The 27242-nt window shown below is 44.9% G+C and overlaps 1 protein-coding gene and 41 non-coding genes across 42 annotated transcripts; 41 read left to right on the top strand and 1 right to left on the bottom strand.

Annotated features, from left to right (window-relative positions):
- Positions 1-99: 99 nt before the first annotated feature.
- Positions 100-26975, bottom strand: fhdc1 (FH2 domain containing 1). The gene is made up of 12 exons (XM_052085111.1): positions 26639-26975; positions 19707-20250; positions 18105-18166; positions 16709-16811; positions 16544-16629; positions 15494-15594; positions 6169-6239; positions 5984-6091; positions 5507-5577; positions 5073-5190; positions 4797-4961; positions 100-4722 (listed from the first exon to the last, which is right to left on the bottom strand). The coding sequence occupies exons 2-12, from the start codon at positions 20082-20084 to the stop codon at positions 2851-2853; spliced, it is 3135 nt and encodes a 1044-aa protein (XP_051941071.1). The 5' UTR covers positions 20085-20250; positions 26639-26975; the 3' UTR covers positions 100-2850.
- On the top strand, positions 6653-6722 carry trnag-ccc (transfer RNA glycine (anticodon CCC)). Its single transcript has one exon. It is a non-coding gene; the product is annotated as a tRNA-Gly (tRNA).
- trnag-gcc (transfer RNA glycine (anticodon GCC)) lies at positions 6872-6942 on the top strand. Its single transcript has one exon. It is a non-coding gene; the product is annotated as a tRNA-Gly (tRNA).
- trnag-ucc (transfer RNA glycine (anticodon UCC)) lies at positions 7076-7146 on the top strand. Its single transcript has one exon. It is a non-coding gene; the product is annotated as a tRNA-Gly (tRNA).
- On the top strand, positions 7276-7346 carry trnag-gcc (transfer RNA glycine (anticodon GCC)). The gene has a single exon. It is a non-coding gene; the product is annotated as a tRNA-Gly (tRNA).
- trnag-ccc (transfer RNA glycine (anticodon CCC)) lies at positions 7484-7554 on the top strand. Its single transcript has one exon. It is a non-coding gene; the product is annotated as a tRNA-Gly (tRNA).
- trnag-ccc (transfer RNA glycine (anticodon CCC)) lies at positions 7688-7758 on the top strand. Its single transcript has one exon. It is a non-coding gene; the product is annotated as a tRNA-Gly (tRNA).
- trnag-gcc (transfer RNA glycine (anticodon GCC)) lies at positions 7892-7962 on the top strand. The gene has a single exon. It is a non-coding gene; the product is annotated as a tRNA-Gly (tRNA).
- On the top strand, positions 8096-8166 carry trnag-ucc (transfer RNA glycine (anticodon UCC)). Its single transcript has one exon. It is a non-coding gene; the product is annotated as a tRNA-Gly (tRNA).
- Positions 8304-8374, top strand: trnag-ccc (transfer RNA glycine (anticodon CCC)). The gene has a single exon. It is a non-coding gene; the product is annotated as a tRNA-Gly (tRNA).
- Positions 8508-8578, top strand: trnag-gcc (transfer RNA glycine (anticodon GCC)). Its single transcript has one exon. It is a non-coding gene; the product is annotated as a tRNA-Gly (tRNA).
- trnag-gcc (transfer RNA glycine (anticodon GCC)) lies at positions 8716-8786 on the top strand. The gene has a single exon. It is a non-coding gene; the product is annotated as a tRNA-Gly (tRNA).
- trnag-gcc (transfer RNA glycine (anticodon GCC)) lies at positions 8936-9006 on the top strand. The gene has a single exon. It is a non-coding gene; the product is annotated as a tRNA-Gly (tRNA).
- trnag-gcc (transfer RNA glycine (anticodon GCC)) lies at positions 9140-9210 on the top strand. Its single transcript has one exon. It is a non-coding gene; the product is annotated as a tRNA-Gly (tRNA).
- On the top strand, positions 9348-9418 carry trnag-gcc (transfer RNA glycine (anticodon GCC)). The gene has a single exon. It is a non-coding gene; the product is annotated as a tRNA-Gly (tRNA).
- trnag-gcc (transfer RNA glycine (anticodon GCC)) lies at positions 9568-9638 on the top strand. Its single transcript has one exon. It is a non-coding gene; the product is annotated as a tRNA-Gly (tRNA).
- trnag-ccc (transfer RNA glycine (anticodon CCC)) lies at positions 9776-9846 on the top strand. Its single transcript has one exon. It is a non-coding gene; the product is annotated as a tRNA-Gly (tRNA).
- Positions 9984-10054, top strand: trnag-ccc (transfer RNA glycine (anticodon CCC)). Its single transcript has one exon. It is a non-coding gene; the product is annotated as a tRNA-Gly (tRNA).
- Positions 10192-10262, top strand: trnag-ccc (transfer RNA glycine (anticodon CCC)). Its single transcript has one exon. It is a non-coding gene; the product is annotated as a tRNA-Gly (tRNA).
- trnag-gcc (transfer RNA glycine (anticodon GCC)) lies at positions 10400-10470 on the top strand. Its single transcript has one exon. It is a non-coding gene; the product is annotated as a tRNA-Gly (tRNA).
- Positions 10620-10690, top strand: trnag-gcc (transfer RNA glycine (anticodon GCC)). The gene has a single exon. It is a non-coding gene; the product is annotated as a tRNA-Gly (tRNA).
- Positions 10828-10898, top strand: trnag-ccc (transfer RNA glycine (anticodon CCC)). Its single transcript has one exon. It is a non-coding gene; the product is annotated as a tRNA-Gly (tRNA).
- Positions 11032-11102, top strand: trnag-gcc (transfer RNA glycine (anticodon GCC)). Its single transcript has one exon. It is a non-coding gene; the product is annotated as a tRNA-Gly (tRNA).
- Positions 11236-11306, top strand: trnag-ucc (transfer RNA glycine (anticodon UCC)). The gene has a single exon. It is a non-coding gene; the product is annotated as a tRNA-Gly (tRNA).
- Positions 11444-11514, top strand: trnag-ccc (transfer RNA glycine (anticodon CCC)). Its single transcript has one exon. It is a non-coding gene; the product is annotated as a tRNA-Gly (tRNA).
- On the top strand, positions 11648-11718 carry trnag-gcc (transfer RNA glycine (anticodon GCC)). Its single transcript has one exon. It is a non-coding gene; the product is annotated as a tRNA-Gly (tRNA).
- Positions 11856-11926, top strand: trnag-gcc (transfer RNA glycine (anticodon GCC)). Its single transcript has one exon. It is a non-coding gene; the product is annotated as a tRNA-Gly (tRNA).
- Positions 12076-12146, top strand: trnag-gcc (transfer RNA glycine (anticodon GCC)). Its single transcript has one exon. It is a non-coding gene; the product is annotated as a tRNA-Gly (tRNA).
- Positions 12280-12350, top strand: trnag-gcc (transfer RNA glycine (anticodon GCC)). The gene has a single exon. It is a non-coding gene; the product is annotated as a tRNA-Gly (tRNA).
- Positions 12479-12549, top strand: trnag-ccc (transfer RNA glycine (anticodon CCC)). The gene has a single exon. It is a non-coding gene; the product is annotated as a tRNA-Gly (tRNA).
- On the top strand, positions 12687-12757 carry trnag-ccc (transfer RNA glycine (anticodon CCC)). Its single transcript has one exon. It is a non-coding gene; the product is annotated as a tRNA-Gly (tRNA).
- On the top strand, positions 12895-12965 carry trnag-ucc (transfer RNA glycine (anticodon UCC)). The gene has a single exon. It is a non-coding gene; the product is annotated as a tRNA-Gly (tRNA).
- trnag-ccc (transfer RNA glycine (anticodon CCC)) lies at positions 13103-13173 on the top strand. The gene has a single exon. It is a non-coding gene; the product is annotated as a tRNA-Gly (tRNA).
- trnag-gcc (transfer RNA glycine (anticodon GCC)) lies at positions 13307-13377 on the top strand. The gene has a single exon. It is a non-coding gene; the product is annotated as a tRNA-Gly (tRNA).
- trnag-gcc (transfer RNA glycine (anticodon GCC)) lies at positions 13511-13581 on the top strand. The gene has a single exon. It is a non-coding gene; the product is annotated as a tRNA-Gly (tRNA).
- Positions 13719-13789, top strand: trnag-gcc (transfer RNA glycine (anticodon GCC)). The gene has a single exon. It is a non-coding gene; the product is annotated as a tRNA-Gly (tRNA).
- trnag-ucc (transfer RNA glycine (anticodon UCC)) lies at positions 13923-13993 on the top strand. The gene has a single exon. It is a non-coding gene; the product is annotated as a tRNA-Gly (tRNA).
- Positions 14131-14201, top strand: trnag-gcc (transfer RNA glycine (anticodon GCC)). The gene has a single exon. It is a non-coding gene; the product is annotated as a tRNA-Gly (tRNA).
- Positions 14335-14405, top strand: trnag-gcc (transfer RNA glycine (anticodon GCC)). Its single transcript has one exon. It is a non-coding gene; the product is annotated as a tRNA-Gly (tRNA).
- Positions 14539-14609, top strand: trnag-ucc (transfer RNA glycine (anticodon UCC)). Its single transcript has one exon. It is a non-coding gene; the product is annotated as a tRNA-Gly (tRNA).
- Positions 14747-14817, top strand: trnag-gcc (transfer RNA glycine (anticodon GCC)). The gene has a single exon. It is a non-coding gene; the product is annotated as a tRNA-Gly (tRNA).
- trnag-gcc (transfer RNA glycine (anticodon GCC)) lies at positions 14935-15005 on the top strand. The gene has a single exon. It is a non-coding gene; the product is annotated as a tRNA-Gly (tRNA).
- Positions 26976-27242: the final 267 nt, after the last annotated feature.

The raw sequence follows: 27242 nt of genomic DNA, 5'->3' as shown, positions 1-27242 counted from the left end.
ACAACGTGCCAGTGCCTCTATTGTGTGCCACCGGCTTGATTTGCATGACAGTCAAAACATTAGCATACTCACGCAGATACACACGCACGCACACAAGAGTGTGTATAAAGCTTTAATAGTCAGAAAAATATGATGTCTTTATAGTATTTCCAGAGAGCAGCTAGATGGATGGATCAATTTTGATATGCAAGTATGGAGCTACACAAGGCTTTAAGGCAACAGGTTGTTCTATTTGTTTGTGCGTGTGTGTGTGTGTGTGTGTGTGGTTGCCATGGAGACAATGGCACAATGCACTTCACGAGGCCTACGTCAATAATAAGACAAGCTTGACAAAATGATAACAGCGGAAATGGCAACAAGACCAAACCGTGCTAGGCCCAAATCGAGAAGCATTAAAAACATGAAAAGAGGCAACATTTGATGAGAAAAGTTCAAACATTACAGTCAAAAATATAAGGCAGCACTAAACGAGAATAAAGTTGTCATGTTGGCAGAAAAAGGTTGTGGTTTTACATGAGTAGTCAAAATATTATCAAGCTAACGTTGTAACATTCCGAGTTAAAAAAAAAAAGCTGTAATTTTACAGGAATTAGGTCAAAATACAAAAACAAATTGAATTTGTAAATTTGTGTGAATTTTCAGAATTTCTTTGAAGAAAAATGTGGGATTTTGTAACAGTAAAGTCAAATTAAATGAGAAAGTCATAATTTACAATAGTTAATAATTTAACAATAAAAACTGTACAACGCTTGGTTTAAAAAAGTTGAATCAAGTCAAAATTTCACAAGAACAAAAGTTGCGATATTATAAGAATGAAGGTGTAAAAGAAATGTGATGTTGGGCCACAATAATCCCAGGAAAAAAATATCATTTTATGATAATAACATTGTCACGTTCAAGAATAAATTAGCGGAATAAATTGACTACAAAAAGTCTTAAATTTACCAGTAAAAGATGATGGTCCATTTTTTTTCCAAAAGTGGTCAATTAAATGTTGAATTTTACAAGAATGTAGTCGCGCAATGACGTTATTTTTCTTTCTTTTCAATGAGAATAATGTCAATATCAAGAATAAATTAGGCTGATAAAGGTACAACAATTAACAACAAAAAATCTAAATTTCACAAGAGAAAAAAAAGCATAAATGTAATTTGAATTGAAAAGGTTTGAAGAATAAGGTCGGCAAATTTAGATTTATTTTTTACAACAGATTTACCATGAATAACAAAAGAAACAATTTGTTCCAAAAACTGGTAGTTTTATAAGATTAGTAGTCATTTCTGAACATAGGGTATTTAGTCTTAATTTTGTAAAAAAAAAAAAAAAAGAATTTTCTACTTTGAATAAAAGTGTGATTATTTGCATTACAGAATTAAAATGATATCTTTGGTAAAAGACAAGAATAAATTGGGTCAGACTAGTGATTGACATTCACTCTCTAAATTTACAACTTCATTCTCGTAACAGTACATTTTTTTTCCTCTGGGGAAAAAAACCCAAACCCGATGAGGCCCCAATATTCATTTATCCAAAATCTAAACTTTATAACATAGCGTTCATTATGGACGCATGCACATTTGTTCGGAATAATATGAACATCATCGACATTGGCCACTTTGCTGCGCCTTTCAGAAATTGGTGTACCTAATGTTTTGACCAGCTGAGTTAAAGCTACACACAGTAACAGTTGTTACTATTAAATGAGCAGGTGATACATTCACAGTCAAATCGCCCATCTCGCGCAAATAATACAAAATAATAACATTAATAACAAACTCCCCCATCACATCATTGAGTCTTAAATGCTTGGTTAGCATTAGCGTCATAGCATGCCATGCTTCCCCATGACGGTACGGAGGCGTTCTCAAAACACGACCAACGGGCACAACTCGTAGCGGACGTTTCGTAACGGGTTACGGTTTTGTCGACGTATTCTAGCTGAGCTACACTGTAACGTGAAAGCAGTTGTTCACGTAATGACCACGTCATGCGGCGTGTTAGCTGTGTTCTGCTAAACATTTAAAAACAAAATTGGAGACTTACACGTACAACAATACAGGTGTGTCTCTGCCACAGGAACTCATCAGAATTATTTTTTTCTGATAGAAGTCATCACTATTGTAGCCCAATAAATGAAAAAAATTGAGAACTAGAATGGGCTAACTCCACTATGGAGAGGAGCGTGGTCTCAGATTTCATACTCGCATTGTACCAACGGGATTTTAGAGTATGTTACAATGAGAGGTGCAATGATTAATCTGAAATGATCAAATTAATCGAGAACACTGGCCGACTGACACCCCCCCCCCCAAATAATAATAATATATATTTTTTAACACCAAAGATATTCAAATGACTTATTGGTCATTTTGGGGATCTGAGTCTGAAAATGGCCGATCCTTTATTTAACCTCGGTGAGTTCCTGCGGGGGTGGCCCGGTAGTCCAGTGGTTAGCGCGTCGGCTTCACAGTGCAGAGGTACCGGGTTCAATTCCAGCTCCGGCCTCCCTGTGTGGAGTTTGCATGTTTTCCCTGGGCCTGCGTGGGTTTTCCCCGGGTGCTCCGGTTTCCTCCCACATTCCAAAAACATGCGTGGCAGGCTGATTGAACACTCTAAATTGTCCCTAGGTGTGAGTGTGAGCTCTGTGTGCCCTGCGATTGGCTGGCAACCAATTCAGGGTGTCCCCCGCCTATTGCCCGGAGACGGCTGGGATAGGTTCCAGCACCCCCCGCAACCCTTGTGAGGATCAAGTGGTAAGGAAGATGGATGAATGAATGAGTTCCTGCGGTGAAAATGTCGATGTAGTCAGTGTCCCATTCTCTAGAGAAAACATCATCGGTTGATTGCGGTTCACTTCCAGCTGGGATTACCACTCGCGCTGGGTGTCCCCACGTCCCGAGGCTGGGCAGGCGGCGTCCGGCTGCGGTAGGTGCTGCGACTGCTCGCCTTGACGCTCTGCACCCGCCGCACGGTCATCCGCTCCTCTCCACCAGGAACCGAAGACGCTAATCTAGTCTGCTTGACGGACGCATGTCGACTGAGGCTGGTGGGAACGTGAGACAGCGTGGACAGGCCGGACAGCGCAAGCGGTTCCTTCTTGGTCCGGGAAGACGACGCCACCGTGTTCCGGGCGAAGCTCGGGACATCGGGGGAGCTCTTGGTGCCCGGCGCCTGCGAGCTGCCGCTTTCCGACAGCGAGCTGCTCGAGACTTGCGTCTGTGCCAGGGCCCTCATGGTCGAGCGGCACATTTTCTCCTCGGGTGCCAGTTTGGGGAGGTTCCTCAAGGGTTTGGCGCTTGGTTTATTGACAGAAGAAGTCTTCTTCACGTTACTGGAATCAAATGGGCATCTTGATGCGCTAGCTGGGGGGCCACTGCCTCCTCTCTGGGCTTTGGAGTCGTCGGGAGGTAGACTGGAGTGTCGCTGAGGTCTGGGGTTTGTCTCGCGTTGTCCTTTTGGTGGGGTGCTTTGTTCGCGGAGGGGCCGATCTAGGATTGTCCCAGCTTTCTTTTTGTTATCTGTCCTATTTAGCCGGCTAATAGGTACTACTTTCCGCATGCTCTGGCTCTCCCTGGAGTTTAGTTTCCGCACTTCACCAATGCCGCCGCTGGGAGCGACTTCACCGCTGCCACTGTTGGTGCCCCCGTTGGGATCATCACTGTCCACGCTGCCGGTTTCGCATCCCGCCTTGCTTGTGGTGCGTACTGGTTTCCTGCTGCTTCTCAAATTCTCTTTCACTATGGCGGTGCTGAAGCTTTCCGTTCCCCACTCTGGCGGTGTCGAAGAGGCGGCATCCATCATTCTGCGTACTGGCGACTCTCCTGGCGGGAGAGGGCTCTCCCTGTCCTTGTCAAGCGTTCCAGTGTGAGGTCCCTCTTTCGAAAAGGATGAGCTGTCTGCTTCGGAAATGTCCAGGGTGACTGAGCAGTCCGCTTCGGTAGAGTCTGGTATGTAAAATGCAGGCTTCCTATTGGACAACGGGGTGTCTGAGGGCAGTGGGGTGTCACAGGTTGTCGAGGAAATTGAACTAGTCTCGTCCTCTTGTATCAAAGAATTGATTGCTACTCCTGGAACCGTATCCAAAGTCCCGGAAGGGGGTCGCCTGTCTTGTTCCAGATCCATCACCTGGACGTCGCCCTGGTTGACAAATTTTGGACTCTGGAGGTGAAACACTTGAAGACCAGGAACCAAAGTATGTTTCTCTACGTTTACATTCATATGGCCGTCAAATGATTGAGGCGCAGTTGTGCAGCTACTGTTGTTGTTGTATCGGTCCTCATCGGCTTTCAGCCCAGCTGAGGAAAACCGAGCAAGAGGGCTGATGGGCTCAGTGTCAGCGTGAGGAGATGTCAGGTCTCGGTTGTCCATCCAAGGGGCGGTTTTGCGCTGGAGGGCACGGCCTGACCGTGGCAGGCTGTTGAACTTATCCCCGAACAGCTCCAGGTAGCTGCGGAGTTCCCGGTCTGCGCTGGATGTCAGGGTGTAGCGGTGGCGGCGGGCACTGATTGAGCGTCCTGACGGGCTGTGAGGGCTCTTGGACCTCCCCTGAAAGAAGTCCAGGAGGCTTTCATTGGTAAGGGTCTCCACGTCGTTCTCGCTGCTGCTGCGAGCGAACGCGCCACCACCGCCGCCATCTTCGACCGACCACGCCAATCGTTTTTCTTCCAGCTCCCTCAGGCGACGCTGCCTCGCCACCTCCTTCAGCTCACGCTCAGCGTTGTCCTGCGGGGAAAAACCACCACCTCAAAAATGGAAACTGAATTTCTGAAATGAATCGTGGATGTTCAAAGCCAGACCTTGACAGCTTTCTTGAACTTGACGCAGAAGTCATTGAAGATGCGGAATCCTTCATCCAGCTTGAAAGCGTCCTTGTCCTCACAGAAGAAGTCCACCAGCGCGTTGCCTTCTTGGCGAAGCTCCAGGCGACGACGCTTCAGATCTGCAAGCGTCTTCCCGGAACTCTGAAAACATTTGGAACATCAATCAGGTGGCACGAATCCAATGACAGATTCTTCCTCTTCATTTCTGCATGGTACCACATTTCTTGGTGATTGATTGATCGACTGAGAGACCTGCAGGAAAGGCTCCAGCTGCTGCAGTAACTCAGGGTCTCCCTGCACCTTTTCGTCGAGGGTTCGGATGCGGACGTACAAAGATGAGAACTCCAGCTCCATGTTCTCAACGGAGATCCTATGCAAGGAGGTCGGGCAAAAAAAAATCATTAAACACACGGTTTTACCGTTCACTCGACATTACATACACATATCGGATATTGTACGACACGTAATATATATGTCAAAAATGACTGACGTTTTTACTTATGCATTATGTGTTAATTGAATGATTTTTACGTATTTACTTACCGGTAATTCTGGTGCAATTTCAACACAAAATGTTTTACATTTTTAATATACCGGTGATATGTTTTACACGTTCACCATTTAAACATAATGAGTTTTACACTTAAAGGAGTCATAACTTTTGCGTCTTCTTTTTTTAACGTTACCTTGCTGCACTCTGGATGTGGATCAGTTTTTCCGGAAATTTTAAGAGCACCTCGTCTTTTTTCTGGGCCTCCTAAGAGAAGAAGCATGTTTGTTAACGCGAAGTTTTGAGCATGGGGCATGTTGGCTGGTGCTCCAGCCTGATACTGCAGACGGCATTTGTCAAATCTAATTTTGAAATGGATTTAAATGTAAAAAAACTGAATAAGTCGTTGATCTCTAAAATATTCATTTAAAAAATCTGAAAGTAAAAAGGCTTAAATTATTACAGAAGGTAAGAATTCATTAAAAACATAAATATTTCTAACATAAATATTTCTTTGTAAAACAGTAAAAGTGATGAATAAAAATGAAAAGATTATGAAGCACAAAACACCAAACATGAAGTTTAAAGGGAAATGACCACAATTAAAAATCCTACAAGCAAATCAACATATTCAATCGAATCTATTTTTGTTTGCACAAAAATTTTTGGCTACCATTGCGACAAAGTGCAGCAGGTTCATCCCCGGCTTGTTGGCTTTGGTGTCGGCCAATGAGAGCAGCGACGATAATTTGAAGCCCACGGCGTTGCCCGCGTAGCCGCCCTGAGCAAACATAAACCAACAGGACAACATTGAATCGTTTTTAGCGCATCACACTGCGTTGCGTGGCTTTCACGTACCGCGTTCAAAATATTTCCTGCCTGCAGCACCAGATGCAAAATGGCGTGGAGTTCCTCGCAGCCCATTAACTCTGCGGAATCAAATCAGGATGTCAGGACACTCGCTCAATGTACAAGAAGTGTACATAGAGGTTGAAAGCCGCAACTCGTTGCGCATTGGTTGTTCATTTGTAAAATTCTTGCGGCCAAGATCAAATCCATCATCTCTGAGAGACCATTTACTGCAAAATTCTCCTTGCCTTGATTAATGTCTTTGGATGACTGAAAAGCAAATTTGCACAAGCATTGCGTGTTCAACGGATGACTTTTTGCTGGCCGCGGGAGAGGGCTGGGTTCGATTCCCGGCCAATGCAACTGTTGTTTTGCAAGATGGACACACCAGAGTCATGGTGTCTGATTGTATTCTTCCTGCTCGTGTTTCTTAACTCACTTGATGTCTTGGAGCTACCGGTACTGGAAAAATAATCGATGCAGTGTCTATGAAGCATTGGTTGTTCAGTGGTAGAATTCTCGCTTCCCATGCGAGAGGCCCGGGTTCGATTCCCGGTAATGCACCTCTTCGTTAACAAGATGGGCTCATCCGGAATAAGCGTTTCATTCAGTTTTGTCTCGGTGATGAGTTCACCCCATGTCTATCATCCCCCTATTACGTTGGATGATGTCCTATGACAACTGAAAGAGTTATTTAGAGATTGTCAATCAAGCATTGGTTGTTCAGTGGTAGAATTCTCGCTTGCCATGCGAGAGGCCCGGGTTCGATTCCCGGCCAATGCAACTCTTGTTTTCCAAGATGGACACACCAGAGTCTCAAGGAGTCTTATTGTATTCTTCCTGCTCGTGTTTCTTAATTGAGTTGATGTCTTGGGGCTACCGGTACTGGAAAAATGATCGATATAGTGACTGTCAAGCATTGGTTGTTCAGTGGTAGAATTCTCGCTTTCCATGCGAGAGGCCCGGGTTCGATTCCCGGCCAATGCAACTCTTGTTTTCCAAGATGGACACACCAGCGTCTCATGGTGTCTGATTGTATTCTTCCTGTTCGTTTTTCTTTAGTTGATGTCTTGGGACTACAGGTACTGGAAAAATGATCGATTTAGTGTCTGTCAAGCATTGGTTGTTCAGTGGTAGAATTCTCGCTTGCCATGCGAGAGGCCCGGGTTCGATTCCCGGCCAATGCAGCTCTTGTTTTCCAAGATGGACACACCAGAGTCTCATGGTGTCTGATTGTATTCTTCCTGCTCGTGTTTCTGTAATCCGTTGACGTCTTGGGACTACAGGTACTGAAAAAATGATCGATAGATAAAGTTTCTATCAAGCATTGGTTGTTCAGTGGTAGAATACTCGCTTCCCAAGCGAGTGGCCCGGGTTCGATTCCCGGCCAATGCAACTCTTGTTTTCCAAGATGGACACACCAGAGTCTCACAGTGTCTGATTGTATTCTTCCTGCTCGTGTTTCTTAACTGAGTTGATGTCTTGGAACTACCGGTACTGGAAAAATGATCGATTTAGTGTCTGTCAAGCATTGGTTGTTCAGTGGTAGAATTCTCGCTTCCCAAGCGAGAGGCCCGGGTTCGATTCCCGGCCAATGCAACACTTGTTTTCCAAGATGGACACACCAGAGTCTCATGGTGTCTGATTGTATTCTTCCTGCTCGTTTTTCTTAAATGGGTTGATGTCTTTGGGCTACCGGTACTGGAAAAATGATCGATATAGTGTCTGTCAAGCATTGGTTGTTCAGTGGTATAATTCTCGCTTGCCATGCGAGAGGCCCGGGTTCGATTCCTGGTCAATGCAACTCTTGTTTTCCAAGATGGACACACCAGAGTCTCATGGTGTCTGATTGTATTCTTCCTGCTCGTGTTTCTTAACTGAGTTGATGTCTTGGGGCTACCGGTACTGGAAAAATGATCGATAAAGTGTCTGCCAAGCGTTGGTTGTTCAGTGGTACAATTCTCGCTTTCCATGCGAGAGGTCCGGGTTCGATTCCCGGCCAATGCAGCTCTTGTTTTCCAAGATGGACACACCAGAGTCTCATGGTGTCTGATTGTATTCTTCCTGCTTGTGTTTCTGTAATCAGTTGACGTCTTGGGACTACAGGTACTGAAAAAATGATCGCTAGATAAAGTTTCTATCAAGCATTGGTTGTTCAGTGGTAGAATTCTCGCTTCCCAAGCGAGAGGCCTGGGTTCGATTCCCGGCCAATGCAACTCTTGTTTTCCAAGATGGACACACCAGAGTCTCATGGTGTCTGATTGTATTCTTCCTGCTCGTGTTTCTGTAATCAGTTGATGTCTTGGAACTACAGGTACTGAAAAAATGATCGTTAAAATTTCTATCAAGCATTGGTTGTTCAGTGGTAGAATTCTTGCTTGCCATGCGAGAGGCCCGGGTTCGATTCCCGGCCAATGCACCTCTTGTTTTCCAAGATGGACACACCAGAGTCTCATGGTGTCTGATTGTATTCTTCCTGCTCGTGTTTCTGTAATCAGTTGATGTCTTGGGACTACAGGTACTGAAAAAATGATCGATAGATAAAGTTTCTATCAAGCATTGGTTGTTCAGTGGTAGAATTCTCGCTTGCCATGCGAGAGGCCCGGGTTCGATTCCCGGCCAATGCAGCTCTTCGTTAACAAGATGGGCTCATCCTTAATCAGAGTTTCATTCAGTTTTGTCTCGTTGATGAGTTCACCCCATGTCTATCATTCCCCTAATACGTTGGATGATGTCCTATGACAACTGAAAGAGTTATTTAGAGATTGTCAATCAAGCATTGGTTGTTCAGTGGTAGAATTCTCGCTTGCCATGTGAGAGGCCCGGGTTCAATTCCCGGCCAATGCAACTCTTGTTTTCCAAGATGGACACACCAGAGTCTCATGGTGTCTGATTGTATTCTTCCTGCTCGTGTTTCTGTAATCAGTTGATGTCTTGGAACTACAGGTACTGAAAAAATGATCGTTAAAATTTCTATCAAGCATTGGTTGTTCAGTGGTAGAATTCTTGCTTGCCATGCGAGAGGCCCGGGTTCGATTCCCGGCCAATGCACCTCTTGTTTTCCAAGATGGACACACCAGAGTCTCATGGTGTCTGATTGTATTCTTCCTGCTCGTGTTTCTGTAATCAGTTGATGTCTTGGGACTACAGGTACTGAAAAAATGATCGATAGATAAAGTTTCTATCAAGCATTGGTTGTTCAGTGGTAGAATTCTCGCTTGCCATGCGAGAGGCCCGGGTTCGATTCCCGGCCAATGCAGCTCTTCGTTAACAAGATGGGCTCATCCTTAATCAGAGTTTCATTCAGTTTTGTCTCGTTGATGAGTTCACCCCATGTCTATCATTCCCCTAATACGTTGGATGATGTCCTATGACAACTGAAAGAGTTATTTAGAGATTGTCAATCAAGCATTGGTTGTTCAGTGGTAGAATTCTCGCTTGCCATGTGAGAGGCCTGGGTTCAATTCCTGGCCAATGCAACTCTTGTTTTCCAAGATGGACACACCAGAGTCTCATGGTGTCTGATTGTATTCTTCCTGCTCGTGTTTCTGTAATCAGTTGACGTCTTGGGACTACAGCTACTGAAAAAATGATCGCTAGATAAAGTTGAAATCAAGCATTGGTTGTTCAGTGGTAGAATTCTCGCTTCCCAAGCGAGAGGCCCGGGTTCGATTCCCGGCCAATGCAACTCTTGTTTTCCAAGATGGACACACCAGAGTCTCATGGTGTCTGATTGTATTCTTCCTGCTCGTGTTTCTGTAATCAGTTGACGTCTTGGGACTACAGCTACTGAAAAAATGATCGCTAGATAAAGTTGAAATCAAGCATTGGTTGTTCAGTGGTAGAATTCTCGCTTCCCAAGCGAGAGGCCCGGGTTCGATTCCCGGCCAATGCAACTCTTGTTTTCCAAGATGGACACACCAGAGTCTCATGGTGTCTGATTGTATTCTTCCTGCTCGTGTTTCTGTAATCAGTTGATGTCTTGGGACTACAGGTACTGAAAAAATGATCGATAGATAAAGTTTCTATCAAGCATTGGTTGTTCAGTGGTAGAATTCTTGCTTCCCAAGCGAGAGGCCCGGTTTCGATTCCCGGCCAATGCAACTCTTGTTTTCCAAGATGGACACACCAGAGTCTCATGGTGTCTGATTGTATTCTTCCTGCTCGTGTTTCTGTAATCAGTTGATGTCTTGGGACTACAGGTACTGAAAAAATGATCGATAGATAAAGTTTCTATCAAGCATTGGTTGTTCAGTGGTAGAATTCTCGCTTGCCATGCGAGAGGCCCGGGTTCGATTCCCGGCCAATGCAGCTCTTCGTTAACAAGATGGGCTCATCCGGAATCAGCGTTTCATTCAGTTTTGTCTCGGTGATGAGTTCACCCCATGTCTATCATCGCCCTGTTACGTTGGATGATGTCCTATGACAACTGAAAGAGTTATTTAGAGATTGTCAATCAAGCATTGGTTGTTCAGTGGTAGAATTCTCGCTTGCCATGTGAGAGGTCCGGGTTCAATTCCCGGCCAATGCAACTCTTGTTTTCCAAGATGGACACACCAGAGTCTCATGGTGTCTGATTGTATTCTTCCTGCTCGTGTTTCTGTAATCAGTTGACGTCTTGGGACTACAGCTACTGAAAAAATGATCGCTAGATAAAGTTGAAATCAAGCATTGGTTGTTCAGTGGTAGAATTCTCGCTTCCCAAGCGAGAGGCCCGGGTTCGATTCCCGGCCAATGCAACTCTTGTTTTCCAAGATGGACACACCAGAGTCTCATGGTGTCTGATTGTATTCTTCCTGCTCGTTTTTCTTAAATGGGTTGATGTCTTTGGGCTACCGGTACTGGAAAAATGATCGATATAGTGTCTGTCAAGCATTGGTTGTTCAGTGGTAGAATTCTTGCTTGCCATGCGAGAGGCCCGGGTTCGATTCCTGGTCAATGCAACTCTTGTTTTCCAAGATGGACACACCAGAGTCTCATGGTGTCTGATTGTATTCTTCCTGCTCGTGTTTCTTGACTGAGTTGATGTCTTGGGGCTACCGGTACTGGAAAAATGATCGATAAAGTGTCTGCCAAGCATTGGTTGTTCAGTGGTACAATTCTCGCTTTCCATGCGAGAGGTCCGGGTTCGATTCCCGGCCAATGCAGCTCTTGTTTTCCAAGATGGACACACCAGAGTCTCATGGTGTCTGATTGTATTCTTCCTGCTTGTGTTTCTGTAATCAGTTGACGTCTTGGGACTACAGGTACTGAAAAAATGATCGCTAGATAAAGTTTCTATCAAGCATTGGTTGTTCAGTGGTAGAATTCTCGCTTCCCAAGCGAGAGGCCTGGGTTCGATTCCCGGCCAATGCAACTCTTGTTTTCCAAGATGGACACACCAGAGTCTCATGGTGTCTGATTGTATTCTTCCTGCTCGTGTTTCTGTAATCAGTTGATGTCTTGGAACTACAGGTACTGAAAAAATGATCGTTAAAATTTCTATCAAGCATTGGTTGTTCAGTGGTAGAATTCTTGCTTGCCATGCGAGAGGCCCGGGTTCGATTCCCGGCCAATGCACCTCTTGTTTTCCAAGATGGACACACCAGAGTCTCATGGTGTCTGATTGTATTCTTCCTGCTCGTGTTTCTGTAATCAGTTGATGTCTTGGGACTACAGGTACTGAAAAAATGATCGATAGATAAAGTTTCTATCAAGCATTGGTTGTTCAGTGGTAGAATTCTCGCTTGCCATGCGAGAGGCCCGGGTTCGATTCCCGGCCAATGCAGCTCTTCGTTAACAAGATGGGCTCATCCTTAATCAGAGTTTCATTCAGTTTTGTCTCGTTGATGAGTTCACCCCATGTCTATCATTCCCCTAATACGTTGGATGATGTCCTATGACAACTGAAAGAGTTATTTAGAGATTGTCAATCAAGCATTGGTTGTTCAGTGGTAGAATTCTCGCTTGCCATGTGAGAGGCCCGGGTTCAATTCCCGGCCAATGCAACTCTTGTTTTCCAAGATGGACACACCAGAGTCTCATGGTGTCTGATTGTATTCTTCCTGCTCGTGTTTCTTAACTGAGTCGATGTCTTGGGGCTACCGGTACTGGAAATATGATCGATAACATGCTTGTCAAGCATTGGTTGTTCAGTGGCAGAATTCTTGCTTGCCATGCGAGAGGCCCGGGTTCAATTCCCGGCCAATGCAACTCTTGTTTTCCAAGATGGACACACCAGAGTCTCATGGTGTCTGATTGTATTCTTCCTGCTTGTGTTTCTGTAGTTGATGTCTTGGGACTACAGGTACTGGAAAATGATCAATAAAGTGTCTATCAAGCATTGGTTGTTCAGTGGTAGAATTCTCGCTTCCCATGCGAGAGGCCCGGGTTCGATTCCCGGCCAATGCAACTCTTGTTTTCCAAGATGGACACACCAGAGTCTCATGGTGTCTGATTGTATTCTTCCTGCTCGTGTTTCTGTAATCAGTTGACGTCTTGGGACTACAGCTACTGAAAAAATGATCGCTAGATAAAGTTGAAATCAAGCATTGGTTGTTCAGTGGTAGAATTCTCGCTTCCCAAGCGAGAGGCCCGGGTTCGATTCCCGGCCAATGCAACTCTTGTTTTCCAAGATGGACACACCAGAGTCTCATGGTGTCTGATTGTATTCTTCCTGCTTGTGTTTCTGTAATCAGTTGACGTCTTGGGACTACAGCTACTGAAAAAATGATCGCTAGATAAAGTTGAAATCAAGCATTGGTTGTTCAGTGGTAGAATTCTCGCTTTCCATGCGAGAGGTCCGGGTTCGATTCCCGGCCAATGCAGCTCTTGTTTTCCAAGATGGACACACCAGAGTCTCATGGTGTCTGATTGTATTCTTCCTGCTCGTGTTTCTGTAATCAGTTGATGTCTTGGGACTACAGCTACTGAAAAAATGATCGCTAGATAAAGTTGAAATCAAGCATTGGTTGTTCAGTGGTAGAATTCTCGCTTCCCAAGCGAGATGCCCGGGTTCGATTCCCGGCCAATGCAACTCTTGTTTTCCAAGATGGACACACCAGAGTCTCATGGTGTCTGATTGTATTCTTCCTGCTCGTTTTTCTTAAATGGGTTGATGTCTTTGGGCTACCGGTACTGGAAAAATGATCGATATAGTGTCTGTCAAGCATTGGTTGTTCAGTGGTAGAATTCTCGCTTGCCATGCGAGAGGCCCGGGTTCGATTCCTGGTCAATGCAACTCTTGTTTTCCAAGATGGACACACCAGAGTCTCATGGTGTCTGATTGTATTCTTCCTGCTCGTGTTTCTTGACTGAGTTGATGTCTTGGGGCTACCGGTACTGGAAAAATGATCAATAACATGTTTGTCAAGCATTGGTTGTTCAGTGGTAGAATTCTCGCTTGCCATGCGAGAGGCCCGGGTTCAATTCCCGGCCAATGCAACTCTTGTTTTCCAAGATGGACACACCAGAGTCTCATGGTGTCTGATTGTATTCTTCCTGCTCGTGTTTCTTGACTGATTTGATGTCTTGGGGCTACCGGTATTGGAAAAATGATCGATAGATAAGGTTTCTACCAAGCATTGGTTGTTCAGTGGTAGAATTCTCGCTTGCCATGTGAGAGGCCCGGGTTCAATTCCCGGCCAATGCAACTCTTGTTTTCCAAGATGGACACACCAGAGTCTCATGGTGTCTGATTGTATTCTTCCTGCTCGTGTTTCTTAACTGGGTTGATGTCTTGGGGCTACCGGTACTGGAAAAATGATCGATAAAGTGTCTGCCAAGCATTGGTTGTTCAGTGGTAGAATTCTCGCTTTCCATGCGAGAGGTCCGGGTTCGATTCCCGGCCAATGCAGCTCTTGTTTTCCAAGATGGACACACCAGAGTCTCATGGTGTCTGATTGTATTCTTCCTGCTCGTGTTTCTGTAATCAGTTGATGTCTTGGGACTACAGGTACTGAAAAAATGATCTATAGATAAAGTTTCTATCAAGCATTGGTTGTTCAGTGGTAGAATTCTCGCTTGCCATGCGAGAGGCCCGGGTTCAATTCCCGGCCAATGCAACTCTTGTTTTCCAAGATGGACACACCAGAGTCTCATGGTGTCTGATTGTATTCTTCCTGCTCGTGTTTCTGTAATCAGTTGATGTCTTGGAACTACAGGTACTGAAAAAATGATCGTTAAAATTTCTATCAAGCATTGGTTGTTCAGTGGTAGAATTCTCGCTTGCCATGCGAGAGGCCCGGGTTCGATTCCCGGCCAATGCAACTCTTGTTTTCCAAGATGGACACACCAGAGTCTCATGGTGTCTGATTGTATTCTTCCTGCTCGTGTTTCTTAACTGGGTTGATGTCTTGGGGCTACCGGTACTGGAAAAATGATCGATAAAGTGTCTGCCAAGCATTGGTTGTTCAGTGGTAGAATTCTCGCTTTCCATGCGAGAGGTCCGGGTTCGATTCCCGGCCAATGCAGCTCTTGTTTTCCAAGATGGACACACCAGAGTCTCATGGTGTCTGATTGTATTCTTCCTGCTCGTGTTTCTGTAATCAGTTGATGTCTTGGGACTACAGGTACTGAAAAAATGATCTATAGATAAAGTTTCTATCAAGCATTGGTTGTTCAGTGGTAGAATTCTCGCTTGCCATGCGAGAGGCCCGGGTTTGATTCCCGGCCAATGCAACTCTTGTTCATCAAGTTTTGTCTCAGTGATGAGTTCACCCCAAGTCATTCATTACACAAGTTCGTTTGTTGATGTCTTTGGACAACTGTAAGAGTTATTTAGAGGGTGTCAATCAAGCATTGGTTGTTCAGTGGTAGAATTCTTGCTTGCCATGCGAGAGGCCTGGGTTCGATTCCCGGCCAATGCAACTCTTTGTTAACAAGATGGACACACCAGAGTCTCATGGTGTCTGATTATTATATATCATCAACTCACTTCGCCCAGTGTGTTCTTCCTGCTCATCTTTGCCTTGGTTGATGTCTTGGGACTACTGGAAAAAAGATCGATGAAATGTCGATTGAACATTGGTTGTTCAGTGATCGAATTCTCGCTTCCCACGCAAGAGAACAGGGTTTGATTCCCGTTGAGCTCTCACAAAGTTGAATTATGTTTCGTTTTCGCAATGTTTCATCTCCAAGTATTGTTTTTACCAAGTATTCTGCTGCTACATCTCATCATTCATTCGTTCATGAAAAATGCAGAAATGGTGCACTGATCAAAATACAGCAGGGTCATCAAATATCAGGTTGAAGCATCCTTGAAAGCAGACACAACATACATACACACACACACACGCATGCCCACGCACACACACACACAAACACACGCAGACACTGCCGTGTGCATCATGGTTACCTCTAATGGCAACTCGTACCACATCAATGTCGTGACTCATGAGCACGCAGGAAGGAGCAAACTCTTCACCGAGCACCATGGCCTCGATGCGCACCTCCAACCTGACACGAAACAAAAAATGGTCTTTTGTACACTTCATTTGGTTCAAATGCCGTCGTCATGCCGATATCACAATCACGGGTTGACGTTTGGAGAATAACTCGGGAAACTGTATCGTGATACCTCCCGACAATAAAATCACAGCTTTCATGATACACTGCGGTAACGATTGATATTGATAGAGTTCGACAGCTGATATGTTGTGATAACGATATCTTGCTTTGTTGATCCCAGAGATGTGTTCCTCGAGCCGGTCCTTGGCCTCGAGGACCGGCTCCAGGACCGAAGGGCGGTCCTTGGTCCTTGGCCTTGGCCTCGGATTGCCGGTCCTCAGACTCAATGAAGGATTACAGCCTCGGATCCCTTGTATAAGGACCACAAAAAAATCAAGAAGGAAACCCATACTGATGGATTAACTCTGGCGCTTTAAGAGGGGCGGGTCTGCCACTGACAGGGAACTATTAGCGCAACGTATAAAGAGCGGCATCACAGTTAGTTTCAATCACGGTTTGTTGCGTTCGCGATCGGCAATTTAAATAGCGTGTAGTCTTTCTGTAACAGTGGTGTCTTTTATTTAGTTATTTTCGTCACGTTTGTGCGGTCGCACTAGAATGTTTGAACCAAGTAATTTGCATTACAGCTGGAGTCAATCATGTCGGCAGTCCTTGGCCTTGGCCTTGGCCTTGCCCCGGAAAATTTTCCAAGTCCTTGGCCTTGGCCTTGGCCTCGGGTTGCCGGTCCTTGGACACAACACTGGTTGATACACTGCGATCAATGAATATCGATTCATCGTGATAGTGATACACTGTGATACACTGATGAAATCTGAATGTGATTCAACTCCAGTTTATTGGTGGGAGACAATAAGAACTTTTATGACTCCTGAGAGAAAAGCTTGAACAAATTGCAGTAGTCCACCCTGATTAAAAATTAAAAAAAAAACCGACTCACCTCGGCACCTGAATGAGCATGAACATAAAAGAGTCCACCAGCGTCAGCTTGTCCGGATTGCCTCGGAACGCCTGCAGCTTCTTCATCTACGGAAGTGGAAAGGGGAAGTTTTTTTGTTTGTTTTGTTGCCGTCAGCCTGACGCGACGACATGCTCCGACAAGGACCTCGTCCGCGTCGGGCAGCAGCTTGAGCAGGTCTTTGAGGGGCTGGGCTCCGTACGTCCCGCCGTGTCCTCGCCTTATGTCCTCCACAATGCAGCGGTTGGACCTAAAAGGGAGGAAGGTGGTGCACAGGTGTGCCGTATGGAATAAGTTCACAAAAGGCGTTTTGTTTACAGTAGGCCGGGTTGTAAAGAACGTTTAACAACACACAGGAAGCTCTGCAGACATCATTGAGGGATTCACTTTGGTTCATTAAGGTGCATATTATCTTGACAACAAAGTCCTATTTCTTTTGACCCAAAAAAAAAAATGCTGTAAGCTTATGAAAAAATGGACAATATGTGTATATTATTCATTCATTCATCTTCCGAGCCGCTTGATCCTCACGTGGGTCGCGGGGGGTGCTGGAGCCTATCCCAACCGTCTTCGGGCAGTAGGCGGGGGACACCCTGAATCGGTTGCCAGCCAATCGCAGGGCACACAGAAACAAACAACCATTCGCACTCACACTCACAACTACGGACAATTTAGAGTGTTCAAACAGCCTGCCACGCATGTTTTTGGAATGTGGGAGGAAACCGGAGCACCCGGAGAAAACCCACGCAGGCCCGGGGAGAACATGCAAACTCCACACAGGGAGGCCGGAGCTGGAATCGAACCCGGTACCTCTGCACTGTGAAGCCGACGTGCTAACCACTGGACTACCGGGCCGCCCTGTGTATATTATATATAAATAATATAAAACTTGATTGCAATTCACTGCTGTCGTAGTCATACGTTTTGTTTTGGGCGTTTTTTTGCTTCTTGCTAGGAGTCCAACTTGGATTTCAACTTCTCTAGTGTTTTTTTCGTCTTGGTGTCGCTGCTATCAAACCTTGTTCCGTCCAACTACAATTTTCAATAAATATCCATCAGAATACAAATAACTCGCGATGGGTGAGTACCGAGGCCGGGTATCGGGCACTCATTGCTGCACCATAGAAAATGTTCTAATCTTACAAAATTTACGTTGTATCTGTTTTACAAAAAAAGAGAAAAAAATACAGTGATAAGAACCGTTTTTTTTTTTTTATCTTGAGTGACGCAAACAGTGATAAACGTGTCACTCGAAATGACGCGCTCCAAATTTCTCTGCCAATGATGCGTGCATCCACGCTGGATTAACATTCCATTCCACCGAGCTGCTGTCGCTTCTCCATGTTATGCGTGAGACATTTTACTCTTACGTAATCTGATTTTCTAATCTAATCAAGGACAAACAACAGAAATGTGACAAAGCTCATTAACAAACACATATTCAGACCCTAATCCGCCTAAGGAAAAGAAAAAAAAAGTATGAGGGCTTTAAAACAGTTTTACGCTTGTTTAAACTCGAAAAACAACAGGAGCAGGGACTTACTTTTTGAACTGCTTGAGGAAAATGCCAATGTTCATTCCCCTCTTGGAGTCCAGGATGCTGACCTGCAAGCAGACATAAGAGGGCGACATGTCAAAGACCAAGCAGGAAGCGCGTGTGTGTGTGTTCGTGCGTGCATGTATGCGCATTTGAATGTATGATCCCGTGTGATCCCGATAAATTGACTGCTTAAAATTTTTAAATTGGGTCCAAAAACGGTTGGGCGTCCCTGGTTTAGGCAGTCGGTGATTTTTTAACATACACCTGCAAACGGCGCAGGTTGTACATTTTCTAAACGATGACTAACAACTAACCTACAATCTTTGACCACCAACCTTTTACCTGCAGGATCAAATGACAGGTCGGGTTACAGGACGTATTTTCACAGTGCGAGTCATGATGCAACGCGTCTGCATTACGAAAGGAAAAAAAAAACTCCAAGTAACTTGGCACCGTTACCTAACCAGCCCCTCGAGGCAAATTAAGTCGTAGTGCAAATAGCGGCAGCGTGGTGCTTGTTGACACTTTTGGAAGCGTCCCCGCTTCTCTTGCACACACACGCAGAAATGCCATCCTATCATTGGGTGGTCCATGCGTGAATCGTAATAAGAACCGCAGCACATTGTTGAAGTTCTCTAAACACACTTTGAAATAATACACGTTTTAAAAACATTTAATAGATTGAGCGTGAGCAAGGACAACGGATTAGACCAAAATATTGTCGTGTTAGTGCTACCAACCGAAGCAAGTAAGTAAGTAAGCAGCAAGCACCAACCGATCCCTCTATGTATCTACAGTAGGGAAATCCTGTTTTTTTTTTTCCTCCAAATATACAAACTTATCATCTGACGATATACATCATATCCAAGGATGGAGGCGTAAAACGGAGGATGGGAGAGGAATGAGAAATTCCATAATGTCTTTTCTCATCTCTTCAGCAGAGCTCACCTTGAGCTTCACAAGAACACAAGAAGTGTGCCCTCATCTAGAGGCCAAAAGTGGAATTACATCCTAAATCAAAAACCGAGTTATTATTGGACAAAATAATAATAAGTGGGCGGCCCGGTAGCCCAGTGGTTAGCACGTCGGCTTCACAGTGCAGAGGTACCGGGTTCGAATCCAGCTCCGGCCTCCCTGTGTGGAGTTTGCATGTTCTCCCCGGGCCTGCGTGGGTTTTCTCCGGGTACTCCGGTTTCCTCCCACATTCCAAAAATATGCATGGCAGGCTGATTGAACACTCTGAATTGTCCCTAGGTGTGAGTGTGAGCGCGGATGGTTGTTCGTCTCTGTGTGCCCTGCGATTGGCTGGCAACCGATTCAGGGTGTCCCCCGCCTACTGCCCGGAGACAGCTGGGATAGGCTCCAGCACCCCCCCCGCGACCCTAGTGAGGATCAAGCGGCTCGGAAGATGAATGAATGAATGAATAATAATAAGAGAGAAAGAGTGCAACTAAGAACCCACGATGGAGGGGGCTTAGTGGATTCACAAATTCTTGAATTTGAGGATTATTAATGCTTTATTTGATTTTAGCCCCCATTTCTCAGTCATCAAGTCAATTATGAAGCACAGAGCTGTGATTGTTCGATCAAGATGTCAAAACTCACCTCTTCCTTGCTGCTCTCCTTGAACGATCGGGATCGGGAGACCCCGGCAGCCGTCCCAGAAGCGGACGGCGGTCCCCGGCCGCCCGTCCCCGCCTCCTCCTGCTGGCCGAACAGTTCCTCCACGGAGCGCACATCGATCTGGTACTGCTGCCGCCGCCCCGACAGCGTCCAGATGTTGGGTCTCTCACGGACTTTCTCCTCGGGGATGGGCTTCCAGAAGAAGCTGCGCACCCGACGCTTCTTTCTGCCGGGGTGGGCCACCGTGAGGGACGGAGGAGGCGGGGGAGGGGGCGGCAAAGGGGGCGGAGGCGGCGCGACGGACGGGGAGGACGCGCCCGAGGCGGCCGGTCCGCTGCTTTGGGGCTCACTGGCCAGCATGGCTGGGAGCGCTTGTTAGCATATGAGCGCTAATGCTAACTAGTTTCACAATGAAGACTTTTCAGTCCCTCGGCGGGACGGGACCGCGTCTTTTCGTTCTGTTTGGCTCCATCAGTCAAAGGGGGACCACCAGCAGGAAGGGGAGGGCGGTGGCCATCGGGATGCGCTGCACAACGTGGGTTTAAAAAAAAATGTAAAAATTGAGGAATATATTTTTAATTGAAGTGAAATTATGTATCGTAAAAAATTTGACAGAATAACGTTCCAATAAGCAATTTATCAGCTGAATAAAAGTCCATTTTCAGTATGCTGGGGTGACAAAAACAAGGAAGGAGTAAAATGGATTAGGAGGTGGAAGTTCATGTTGTCTCCGACAATCAGCAAGAATCTGAGGAAGGAGGCGCGCGGATCAAAGACGTTCAAAGGAGTTCAAAACCAGGGACATATTCAGATCTTTTTTTTACGGTTTCTGAAGAGCTTTGAAGTCTGGCGTTCTTACACATGCTTGCATGCGGTACAGTATGAGGCGCTGTAACACTAATTTGACATTACGGTTCATGGTCAGTCATGTCGAGGCAGGGTTAGAGTTTCAAACAGGAGATGGGCTTTTGAATTAGTGTTTCAAGACAGGGGTAGGGTTTTTATGTTGGATTTTAGTCCAGGGTTACTGTTTCTAAGTAGGTTGAAAACCTGGGTTAGGTTTGAAATTGGGGTTTCGAATCAGGGTTAAGGTTTCCAAAGTAGAGCTCCAAGCTCGGGTTCAGCTTTTTGATTTAGAGTTTCAAACCAGGGTTACGGTTTTAAGCCGAGGTTTGAAGTGAGGATTCAAGATTGGGTTTCAAGACATGGTTAAGGTTTCAAAAGTAGGCTTTTATGTGAGGGTTAGGAATTTAAAGTGGGGTTTTAGATTGTTGTAGATTGGGTTAGCATGTTGGATAGACCTTTACAGTCAAGGCTATCAATGCTAGCCTGGGTTAGTGTTTCAAATTAGAGTTTGAACCCTAGACTAATGTTTCAAAGTTGGACTTTAAGTCACGCTTAAGGATTCAGCCTGGCCTAGGGTTTCAAATTAGGGCCTCAGGCTTGAATACAAACTATCAAAACAACGTCAAATTGCCCCACGGGGAAAAATAAAGTTTTCTGAATCTGAATGTGAAAGACAATCCTTGGTTAAAAACGATGATGCGTTCATGGCAGCGTGAAGAAAAAAAGAGCTGGGAAGCACTCGAGTGTCACAACACACCTGACACTCCCATCAGTCTGGTCATATGATACATCTGTTGCCATTTTCAAGGTAAACGAACAATGCTAACAATGCGCCGTGGACGGACAGACTCAAATGGAGCGTTTCAATATATTTTTTTTCCCTCCGCAAGGTAAACATGAAGTTGTTCGTGTCAAACATGATTGTCACCACGAGCGTCAACATCATGTCTCGTTAGCTATGATTAATTGATCAAGCTCATTTCTAATTCACCAGAACAAAATCCGACCTCGCTGAGTCAGAGGCTAACGTTAGCTTGTGGCTAATGAAGTCCAAAAAGTAATGCTCTTGTGTTTTCCTTCAAATGGAACGCTGTAGCTGAATGCGAAATGATTGTCAACGCTCGTCTCTCAGCATGGGCACAAAGCTAGCTCCTCACAGGGAGCAATACCAGCATTAGCATTTGTATCAATGGCGTGTAGCATCCATGATTGACAGCGGCGAAAAGTTAGCTGTCAGGAACATGACACTCGCCCCGCCGACAAGGCAAGGAAGCCCAGGGAAGTTTCCAGAGTTCTTGCATGAAAACAATGCACGGGTCGTGTGAGGTTTGGTGGCGAGGCTCCACCTGCTCAATGCCACGCCCGATGTTATGTCACGTGACATTGACAGATGACGGCACGGCTCTTTGGCCCCAGTCCGAACCTCCCCGTAACTGATTCTAGTTTCACCACCGTACACAAAATTGGGCGGACGTCTTTTATAAAGGGAGGCATGAAAAAATCTCATGGGGCCCATTCCACAAAATGAACAGGAAGTCGGCCATTTTGGTTTGAGGCAGCCATTTCTTAGTTGGAAAAAACAACCAAACACTAGTTTCAACAATTAACACAACTTTGTCATCGTCAAATATAAATTCACACTGAATTCATAGTTTTGCGGCTCATTTTCAAGCAAAGAAGTGTATCTAGCAAAGGTGTTAATATGTGGAATAATCTCAAAACGGACCTAAAAATGAGTAAATCGCTTGCTGATTTCAAAAACAAATTCAAAAAAATAGTACAAACAACCTACATCAATCAGAGTTAAAATGATAAATTCTAAACATTAAATATAATGATAAATCAGAACTAAGTTGATAAATAGAGAAAGGTATTGAAATATCCATTATGAATACAAGAGAAAATTGACACAAGAGTGCCAGGGTGAGGATGTATATAATCCCGATACAAACCAAAAGTTGTGAAAATATCACGGTTAAGGGTAAAGTATGAGCCTTAATGGAGACTTCTTCTTACTTTTTCTTTTCTGATTGATATAAAAATGATTTAGTAGATACACATAACGGGGTAGGACTAGATAAGTTTTTTTTACTTCATCCTACTCCCTTGAACATAATTACTGTGTTGAATGAAGACTGATTTCTTTCTTTTTACTTTTTTATCTACCTTATTTTCTGTCAAATTATTACTGTATATTTTTTATGTTCAATAAACAAACAAATAAACAAAATACAATTTTGAACAATCAACGGCGACTGGCTCTTTTCCCTACAACTACAAAGTCCCAAAACCAAAGGCGACTTAGTCCTGTTTTGTGTTACATAGGAGGGTCAATGTGCCTTTCATAATTCCCCTCAGTCACTAACTTCCAATTTCCTGAGTGGGGGCCCCCCCCCACCCCCCCGCCGGCTGGAGGTCTTTCAGCGACACTGCGGGGGCAAAGGGGCGCCTTGCAATGGGACGTAACGGCACAATCCTCTCCCGTCTCGGTCGCCGTGGGAACACTTGTTAGCGGAGAGCTGTCGGAACGTTTTGTTTTTCATCCCGCTGACCACCAAGGTGGATGTGACGATGGATGCCGAGATACTGACTGGACACTTGATTGGCCACACGGACGCTTATGTAAGACTTATAAGAACCACGGAAAACAAAGAGCAGTATTAATGCAGGAATCCTGGATTAAGAGATTACAGTATGTGAGAGTTAAGAAGCAGACGGGCGTAATTTATTCAAGTTAGGGTTTCAAACTAGGATTCACGTTTAAAAGAAGAGTTAGGGTCGTGGGTGAGGGGTTCAAGCCGAGGTTAAGCTTTCAGACAATTTCAACTGGTCTTGGTGTTGCATTCATTGCGCACTGAATCAATCTTGAAGACGACGGTTAGTCGTGTTTTCACCCATCCGTCCGTTTTCTGAACGCCTTATCCCCACCATTGAATTCACCTTAGTTTGGTGTCTAATCGGATGCTCCGCTGGCCCACAATTCATCAATGTGACTAAAAATAGAAGAAGGCGGTTCCTTCTATCACCCCATTAAAGCAACAAAAAAACAAAAACAAAATAAAATCAATATTTTGAATTTTTTAAGGCGGCCCGGTAGACCAGTGGTTAGCACGTCGGCTTCACAGTGCAGAGGTACCGGGTTCGATCCCAGCTTCGGCCTCCCTGTGTGGAGTTTGCATGTTCTCCCCGGGCCTGCGTGGGTTTTCTCCGGGTGCTCCGGTTTCCTCCCACATTCTAAAGATATGCATGGCAGGCTGATTGAACACTCTAAATTGTCCCTAGGTGTGAGTGTGAGCGTGGATGGTTGTTGGTCTCTGTGTGCCCTGCGATTGGCTGGCAACCGATTCAGGGTGTCCCCCGCCTACTGCCCGGAGACAGCTGGGATAGGCTCCAGCACCCCCCGCGACCCTAGTGAGGATCAAGCGGTTCGGAAGATGAATGAATGAATTTTTTTATTCAACAAGTAATTGAAAGGAAGCCGACCCAATAAAAAAAATACAAATTTGTGTTCTGAAAATGGTTATTTCTTGTCTTTACAGCCATCGTTGGCTCCGCCCCTGCTTCCAAGCTTCTCTCATAGGTTTGACTTGTTTTTATCTATTTATTTATTTTTAAGTCCAAAGGCTGACTCGAACAAAACTCGTGACTAGCAATACATAACAAATTACATTTCTGAGGCAACTTGTCCAACGCTGACCGCAAATGATTCACACTCTCAAAATCTCCCGTTAAGAAACTGGACAAAAATCATCACGACGGCGGATCAAAACCAAAGAGCGACTCTTGTGCCGTTTTGTTCTTTTGTTGCAGACAAGTTACAGCTGATGTTTCTGGCCTGCAGCGACGCGGCCGACTCCCCGTGTGTTACCTGAGCGATTTGATCCGCTAGCTAACCACACTAAAAAGGCAAATGTGTCACTGAGATCTCAGGCTAGTTTGTTTGAGCCCAGCTTTAAACGGACACTTCCGCAGGTGCCATTATTTAAAGGTGGAGCAGGCGCTGGCGTCGTTATGGAGACGTGATCAAGCAAAGGGGGCGGAGGGAATGCAAACATGTTTGTGTGCCAGCCGCTCCAACCCCCTCAGGGCACCGAGACACTCACTTGATCATAGGAAAGATAAATCACCTCGACAAAAACGTAGCGTCACAGTGAGATTCTGTGCTAAATCTGTTGATTGGACATGATTTGGAAAGAAGCACGCCTGTCTTATGTAAGGTCACAAAGTTGAGTTATTTGTTTTTGGCTTTGAGGGAGGTCTTCTTGTTTAACCCATTTTGGAATGTTTGTTTTTAGCTTTCACTCAGCGACTTTTAAATATTTTATTGTCGCTGGGTTTTAGGTGGGACCCAAGTTTTTGGCCAGAGCCTCCCTGTAAAAATTGGTGGGACTGATTTCAAGGCTAAATTAAAAAAAAAAAACAATCAAACTGTTATTTGGGTAGGATTTTTTTTTTTTTAGATTGCCTCAAAATTTTGTCAATTAAAAAATATCTGCCTGAAAACTATAAAGAATCATTTTAAAATCGATCGAAGATACTGATTCACGCTTAAGCCTTGGCGGAAGTCTTCAAGTTCGACCCACTTTTTTTTAGCTTTCCCCTGAGCAACTTGGCAAAAAAAATTCTCATCGCCAGCTTTTGGCCGGCAAAGCGTGGGGACAGGTGGGCTGTTTGATTTTAAACCGTTAATCCCAACAGAATCACATTGGTAAAACTAATTTCCAGGCGATAAAGAACACTCGAGCGTACCCTGCGTTGGCAGCGACCATTCAGGCGGCTGCCCCGGTCTCACACAAATAAATCAAGGTCCCGCCCCCACCATCCTCAAACCTTCCTCGGTAAGATGACGTCAGAAGTTTTCCATGCAAGTCTCAGCCTCCACAGCAACCACCCAACCTCCACCCTTCCCACCCCCACCCAAGTGACCCGACCTGGGGAGGTTTTTTTCCCCCCCCCCTTCTTCCACTGGAGTATTGTTCGGCACACTTGAATGGATTGGCCTCTAACTCATCTCAGCGGGCAACATAGTGTACAAAAGCCAAGTAAAGGCTGCCTCGCAAACTGACGCAGTTGTAAAAGCTTTTAAAAGGTCGTGTCGAGCTCTCAGACCACAAGTTAGCTAATTGCGAAAAAATACAAAATTAAATAATGTTTTTTTTTTGTTAAACAAATTAATTACATGAACCAGGAAGTTAATATCTGAGCCCAAATAGGGCGAATATTTTTTTTCCAGTCCATACTATTGCGAGTAAATAATTTTGTCGGGATAATTTTCGTAAAAACAAAAAAATAAGTACAGCCATGTTAATTACAACTAGTCAATATAACTAACAATAATAAGTTGTTCCACATAAATAAATAAAAAACTGTTGAAAATTATAATTGGGAGGGGGTTGATATCAGTGAGTTGGCCTTTGTGTTTATGTTGACAATTATGGCATATCATTTACATGATACAAAATTGCAGACATTGCTATGCAATATTTTTGTATCATGTTAGAGTAATACAGCTGCTATTGAAGTGCCATGCATTCATTATTAGCAAAAAAAAAAAAAAACAACCGCATCATTTACAATTTGTGATGCTCCACACATAAAAGTACAAAAAGCTACAAATTTGTACCCCTCAAAAAAAGTTTCAACAAACTTGTGAATCTGCATTTTGTTGAAAAAACTCCAGGGACACAACCACAACAAATGGGCCAAATCTCCAATAGTTAACAGTAACTTACCGGTACTTTATTATATTATTGGAGTAATCCAGATGACTTTGTGTCTTATTAAATGTAAATGGGTGCAACAGATTCGGAACCGCAAAGTACATTAAACTATATTAATGATGTCATTCTGGACCTCCACTGCATTGCAGAACCACCTCACGGTGACCTTAGTGAGTTGACTCCGCTGGTCCACACAGGCAGCGGTGACTGACGCACACGTTTGGCCCCAAAAGGCACACTTTGAACCGGCTTGCGAACACCACAAGACCCTGGTAGTAACCCGTCTACATTCGGTTCCCACAACCGCACCATCAAAGACAACCACCGATGAAACGAGGCCTCACTTACCGGGTAAGGACGGTTCGGTTCGGTCGGGAGACGTTTAAGAAAAAAACGCGCCGACGTCGTTGGACTCGCGGCTGGTGGCCGAGGAGACTTGCGAAGGGAGGTGGAGACAAACTGTCTGCCCCCGCAGAGACTGAGTGTGCGGGGGAGAGGGACCGTTCCACGAAGCTCAGCCAGCCCGCCGCAGCTTGTGGACCTACTGAGTGCGTGCTCGTGCGCGAACACTACGTCAGGTGGAGGGGGCGCGTTCACGAGGACACGGCTCGCGTGGTGGCGTGTCGAGAATGGGCGGGAAAACAAAAATGACAGTTATCGCAAAGAAAATGTTAGCTCGATAAAACGATACCACTTATAATAAAACTTCCAACAAATGGGAGAATTGCTATTTTCCAGGAATAAGGCGGGGTCATTTGAAAATGTGAATGCTGACCTATTTTTACAGAAATGTTGAATATAGAAATCTGATTTGTAAATATAAAGACCAAAAATAAATACCATTAATGGCTAATTGTTACATACATACAGCACAAACTGGTAGCCCTTCACATTCATCAGTTCCAAAAGGGTTGGTGAACATAAAAGGTTTCGTAGCCACCACGAGAGGTAA

The sequence above is a fragment of the Hippocampus zosterae genome, chromosome 13, assembly GCF_025434085.1.
Source record: "Hippocampus zosterae strain Florida chromosome 13, ASM2543408v3, whole genome shotgun sequence".
In the NCBI taxonomy this organism is placed as follows: Eukaryota; Metazoa; Chordata; class Actinopteri; order Syngnathiformes; family Syngnathidae; genus Hippocampus; species Hippocampus zosterae.
Note: the sequence above shows the minus strand (reverse complement) of the source record. Positions and strands in the feature narration are given on the sequence as shown.

Bases quoted from the DNA above. Each gene is read 5' to 3' on its own strand.
- fhdc1 (XM_052085111.1), bottom strand. From the start codon at position 20,084: ATGCTGGCCAGTGAGCCCCAAAGCAGCGGACCGGCCGCCTCGGGCGCG. The intron at 5,578-5,983 runs GTAGCCAAAAAT...TTCTTCTCTTAG, and splicing joins TGCTGCACTTTGTCGCAATG to GAGGCCCAGAAAAAAGACGA. The intron at 4,962-5,072 runs GTCTCTCAGTCG...AAATGTTTTCAG, and splicing joins AGCTGGAGCCTTTCCTGCAG to AGTTCCGGGAAGACGCTTGC.